This window comes from Mus pahari, chromosome 1 (assembly GCF_900095145.1).
Source record: "Mus pahari chromosome 1, PAHARI_EIJ_v1.1, whole genome shotgun sequence".
Taxonomy (NCBI): Eukaryota; Metazoa; Chordata; class Mammalia; order Rodentia; family Muridae; genus Mus; species Mus pahari.
The window spans coordinates 67,932,148-67,937,922 of NC_034590.1; the positions used below are offsets into that span (position 1 = coordinate 67,932,148).

General features: G+C 48.2%; 1 protein-coding gene across 1 annotated transcript in view; it reads left to right on the forward strand.

The window, feature by feature from the left end:
• Positions 1-669: 669 nt before the first annotated feature.
• Positions 670-5,775, forward strand: part of Gab2 (GRB2 associated binding protein 2) — a 181,995-nt gene continuing 176,889 nt past the window's right edge. Inside the window, exon 1 of the mRNA XM_021199118.2 lies at positions 670-826. Within this exon, the coding sequence (XP_021054777.1) occupies positions 743-826 (84 nt within the window). The 5' untranslated portion in view covers positions 670-742. The remainder of the gene's footprint in view (positions 827-5,775) is intronic.

Sequence of the window (5,775 nt, forward strand, 5' to 3'; positions counted from 1 at the left end):
CAGAAAGCTCCCAGCACACAGTAGGTCTGTTTGCTGCTTCTCTGGCCTAGAGATGTGAGAGTTAACTTACAGTGAAGCAGGACACTCATTTCAGCCAGAATTGGACTTACTGAAACCTGAAACTGTGGGAATGGACAGGAAACCGGAGCAGTCCTTGGATCTCTGTCCTACTCTTCCTCGATGCTGGGGAGGAGGGATTGAGCATAGGCTCGACGACGACGTTCGATCTCGGGTGGGCAGCCTCTGGCCTTCCCTCACCCTAGCACCGGCACCACCCAGAGGTCTTCTCGACCCCGCCTGCAGCTCCAGGCTTGGGGGGTGGGAGTGGGGGGGACAACAACAACCGTCACCAAGACCCTGAGGGCGCAGCGGCCGGCGGCAGCTCGTCTCACGGCCTCTGGGCCCGCGGGGTCCAGGCTAGCTGGTCTCTGCCGCCGGCTGCCCTCGGGGACCGCGCGGGGCTGTGGGCGTGGCGAGCGCCCGCCTGCTGAGGCGCCCTGGTGGGGCTGGCTGTGTGTGCGCGCACGCGCGCGGCCGGAGGGCGCGGGGTTGTGGGGGGGGGGAGGACTCGAGCGCGCGCAGGCAGCCGGGCCCGCGCGCCTCGCCGCCTCGTCCTCGCCCCGGGGCTGCCCGGCCCCTCCCCTCCCCCGCGAGCTGCGCACGGGCAGCCGGCTGACCCAGCAGCCCGCGCCCGCGCCCTTGTCCGCGCGAGCCGGCGGCGGGCTCCAGTTTAGCCGGCGACATGAGCGGCGGCGGCGGCGGCGACGACGTGGTGTGTACCGGCTGGCTGAGGAAATCGCCTCCCGAGAAGAAGTTGAGGCGCTATGTGAGTGAGGCGAGCGGGCGGGCGCGGCCCGGCGGGAGGGCGGCCGAGCCGGCGGGCGACCGGACGGCCGGGGGTGTCCCGCGGCCTCGGAGCTGGGGGTTGCCGAGAGAGGCCGGGCGCGGCGAGCCGGGGCCCCGCGGCCTCCGAGGGCGAGAGCGGCGGGCGCGAGTGGGGCGCCTCACACCTGTCACAGGTGCGCCGCCGAGGGGCGGGGCGCAGGTCGGGGCTGCGGCTGCCGCCGGCCTCCCCGGGAACTCCTCGCTCGCCCGGCCGAAGTTTGTAGCGATTGTTCCGGGCGACCCGGAGAGTCGAACGCCCGGGGCCGAAGGGGCCGAGTCGCCCCGAGCGGGAGGGTAGGCTGAGGGGCCGCGCGGCCCCGGGCCCACAAAGGGCGAGGCGCCGCGCCCCTCTCCCGGTCCCTTTCTCTCTGTCCGCCCCTCCCCGGTGGCCGCCTTGCTTCCTTCCAGTCTGCGGCCACTACATCACGGGCAGCGTCAGCGGCATGTGCAGCGCTTGTATTAAGTGACTCATTTGTTTGTCCCCCTTCTTTCCCATTATTCCGAATGTCTCTCACATATCCCCCCCCCACACACACACACCTCGGTCCTCCGCCCCACGGGGTGACACTGCAGTTTGGTCCTCAATAACTGGCCAGAGTTTTGTGTCATCTGGTGTCCGGGGGTCTGAAGACGTGGTTCTGAGATGCTAGGTGGGGCGAGCTGGCTGTGTGTCCTGAAATTGGTGGACGGGCTGTCCCCTCTAAGTGAGAGAAACTGGCAATTGGGGTCGGGGCACCCCCTTCTTGTTTAGCGAGGTCAGAGAACAAAATGGTGCCAGGATCCGAGATTGGGGTAGTCTGAGGAGTTTAGAAACGGAAAGTCCGTTAAAGGAGTGCAGGTCCTCCCATCTTCTCGCTCTTCACTTGCCAAGAATCGTCCTTGTTCTGCTGACTGGGAGTGCTGGACTCTGAGAAATCACTCCCACAGCCTGGAAGTGAGCGGTCGCTTCCAGCTGCAGTGCATCAAGGGAGCTCCCAACAGACCCTGCCCTCTGTCAGCTGCACTAGTGGCTGGCCATGGGGGACAGAAGCTTACCAGAGTTTCCTGTCTCTACTCCCCAGATCAGAATCAAGGGACTTCTGGCCTCTGGACTGAGGAAGTGACATTCTGTTTTTCAAAGGAAGTGTTGTTGTTGGGGAGTACAAGTGTGTCAATGAAACCAGGCTCTGACTTAGGTCACTTGCTGGGAAGGGGGGGAGGGGGAAGGGCAGGGAATCTAAGGATTTAGTGCATGCCTTTTGAAAGTGGACAGAGATTTGGCACACAGTAATATAGTAGGGGTGTTTAAGCTTGAAAGCTCATTTGGGGGGGCTTGATATGAGTAAAATATTTTAATTACTAGGAGCCTTTTCTTTTCTTTTCTTTTCTTTCCTTTTCTTTTCTTCTGTTGCCTGTTGCTGTAGCCTAGGCTTGAACTGCCAGCACTTACATTTGGGAAACAAGAGACAGGAGGATCAGAGGTTCAAAACCAACCTAGCTTGATACTTGAGACCCTGTCTCTCATTTTCATACCAAACAGCACACACACACACACACACACACACACACACACATCATGGATGTATACAACTTCAAGATGGCTTAATGGGTAAAAGCAGTGTCCCTCAAGCCTGTTGACTTAAATTTGATCCCCTGGAACCCATATAAAGATGGAAGAAGAGTTCTGACCTACACACTCACGCTGTGGTGTTGTATGCACTCACACAGTCTCTCATATACACAATAATAGTTAAGAAAATTGTGGGGGGTGACTTTGTCGGGGGTGGGCTGGTTGTTCACACCTACAGGCATGAACATACATCCAGTATCTGGAAGATGGAGGCAGGAGTGTCAAGAGTTCAAGATCATCCTTGACTGCTTAGTGAGCTCAAGACCAACCCAGACTACACCATGACCTGACACTGAAATAGTATCCAGTTTAAAAAAATAAAATAAAAACTTGAGATTAGAAAGGAATGTAGCACAGTTGATAGAACGTTTGCTTAGCATACAAGATGTCCTGGGTTTTATCAGAGTACATCATAAACAAGTGCTGGGTGGCACAAGCCTGTAATCCCAGCATTCCAAGGAGGAGGGGGAAGGAGGATTAGAAGTTCAGGTCATCCTTGAGTTTGAGAAAACAAACAGAAATACTACTTTAGAGATCTTTGGAACGTTGTTTTTGAAATAGCTTGTAAAAAAGTTGATACTGGGGGGCTGGTGAGATGGCTCAGTGGGTAAGAGCACCCGACTGCTCTTCCGAAGGTCCAGAGTTCAAATCCCAGCAACCACATGGTGGCTCACAACCATCCGTAACAAGATCTGACGCCCTCTTCTGGAGTGTCTGAAGACAGCTACAGTGTGCTTACATATAAAAAAAAAAAAAAAAAAAAGTTGATACTGTTGCTACTTTGACTCAGGACTGTATGAAGGTACAGATTTATGAAGATTCTCTTCATGACCTAGCTTTTGAGTATTTTTTAGAACAGAGTTACCTCAAAATAAGCCAAGTTTGGAGGCTTGTGTTAAACACAGATTTTACCCATTTAAACTCCTTAGCAGTCTTGGGTCCTCTGGTGACCTCAGCCTCCCCCTCACACACATTCCCTTTGGCTCCAGCCCCTAAGGCATCTGACACATCAAGCAACAGCTTGGTGTGCCTGGAAGCCTCTCAGCCTCCTTCTACAGCCACTGCGTTTCTGGAGTAAACAGTTGACTTTTACACACACACACACACACACACACACACACACACACACACACACACACGGGATTGAATGTAGGTCTCTTGGGTTCTTGGCAAAAGGTCTATCACTGAATCTCAAACCTTATATTTACTCTTTCCTTTGAAAATCTCTGCCAACTGTTTTAGGTTAGATCCCTGCCCTTGGTTTCTTAGAAGCCCAAATTAATTAGACTCAAACTTAGAGGTATTTCCCAGCCTGATTTGTATATGCATAACCCCTAAACAGCTGTTGTGACTGATATACATAATAGTCATGTGGTATTGTAGATGAGCATTTCTTTATTTTAAGGATGCATCAAGCATCAGAGATAACTGTCATAGCATATTAAATGCATGACAGTTAAAAGCTATTTTGAAAACACAACTCCCTAATTTGTGGGGCAAGGTAGGTAGGTAGTAGGGGAAAAACACAACTTGGGAGAAGCTATGTTGTCAGGAAATTGTTTTGTTTTGTGATAGGGTTTCACTCAGCAGTCCAGCTGGCCTGGACCTCACTGTGTAGCCCAAGCTAGCCTTCAATTTGAGGTAATCTCCTGATTCTGCCTCTCAAGTGCTGTTTTTGAAGGCCCATGCCACCACGTCCAGCAACTGGGTTTTGTTTTTAGGGATTTTTTTTCCTCATTGGATTTTATAACTGATTAGACATATGAAATAACAACTGATCTAGAAAATATTTCTTGTGTGTACATTGGGTAGGAAGGAAAAGGAATATATTGAGTATTACCCTTGGTGCATCATGTGGTTGCACTGAGAGGTTAACAAAAGAAACAGCCTCATTCCCAAGTATATATGTGAGTCCATACATGCACGAGATCACACAAATACATGTATTAAATTAAATGTTAAGTAGGATTTTTGTGGATTAAAAATTTATAACATACAATGCATTATAATTTATTATAATTTCATAGTGTTAATGATTTGAGGGGAAAGAAGATTGGTTACAGCACTGCCCCCTGGTGGTTTATTTGAAGAAAGTTGTATTGGTTCTAATGAAGAGCTGAAGGAAGCAGTTAACTGTTCTTTTATTATCATTGTTAAATATGTGTATTGCAGGCTTTGGATTAGTTAACCAACCCGTCCCTTCATGGTTTGCTGATGAGTTTATCTTCTGTCATAAAGAAAATCTAGCAGGGTATGGCCATCTGCACAAATCCTAGTCAATATTCCAAATTTACGCAGTGTTTATGATTCTCTTCCTTTTTTCCTCTTAGAGTAGATAAGATGACCCACTGTCAGAGCTAATTCTACTACCTGTACTTTGGTTCCTATTATCTCCTGCCTGCTAAGACAATTCTTTCCATTTTTGGTAATTTTTAAATTAGTTCTTTGAGAATTTTGTACAATGTATTTTGATCATATTCTCTCTTTCCCCATCTCTTCCCATATCCAGCCCTTTCCCTACTGGCCCAACATTTTGTCCTATTCTCCCCCAAACCCATCAAACCTAATTTATGTTATTCATATAATCTTGGATGTGTGGCCTGGCACTGCAGCATGATCAACCCATCAAGGACCAGGATTAAAGGGTGCCACCATGCCTACCTTACTGATATTTATAAAGGACCAGATATTTATTTTACTGATTTTTATCTATTGCCTTCCTGTTGACAGTCTCATTTGTTTTCAGTTCTTTATTATAACTTTTTTCTAGTAGCAGTTGGTTTATATTATTTTTCTAAGTTTATGTTTTAATGTGGGAGCTTAAATTACTGATTTGAGACTTTCCCTCTAATATATTATTTAGTGCTATAAATCCCCTGTGAAGACTGTTATTCTAAAATTTTAATCAGTTGTATTTTCATTTAGTTCAATGTATTTTTTAACATCACTTGAGACTTTCTTTGATTATTTAGATGTATGTTGCTTTGTTTCTAAATGTTTAAAGATTTTCTTGTTATTTCTCTGTTCCCAATTTTTTGGATGGCTCCATTTGGGAATAAAATACATTCTGTATAATAAAAATTATTTTAAGTTTGTTGAGATTTATTTTATAACCCAAAATATTATTTTCTTCCTTTATTTCTTTGGGTACTTGAAATGATGTTTATTCTACTATCAAGAAGTAATTGATTACATTGATGGATTTCCTTATATTAAACCATCCCTGCATCCCTGGGATGAAGCCTACTTGGTCATGATGAATGATCATTTTGATGTGTTCT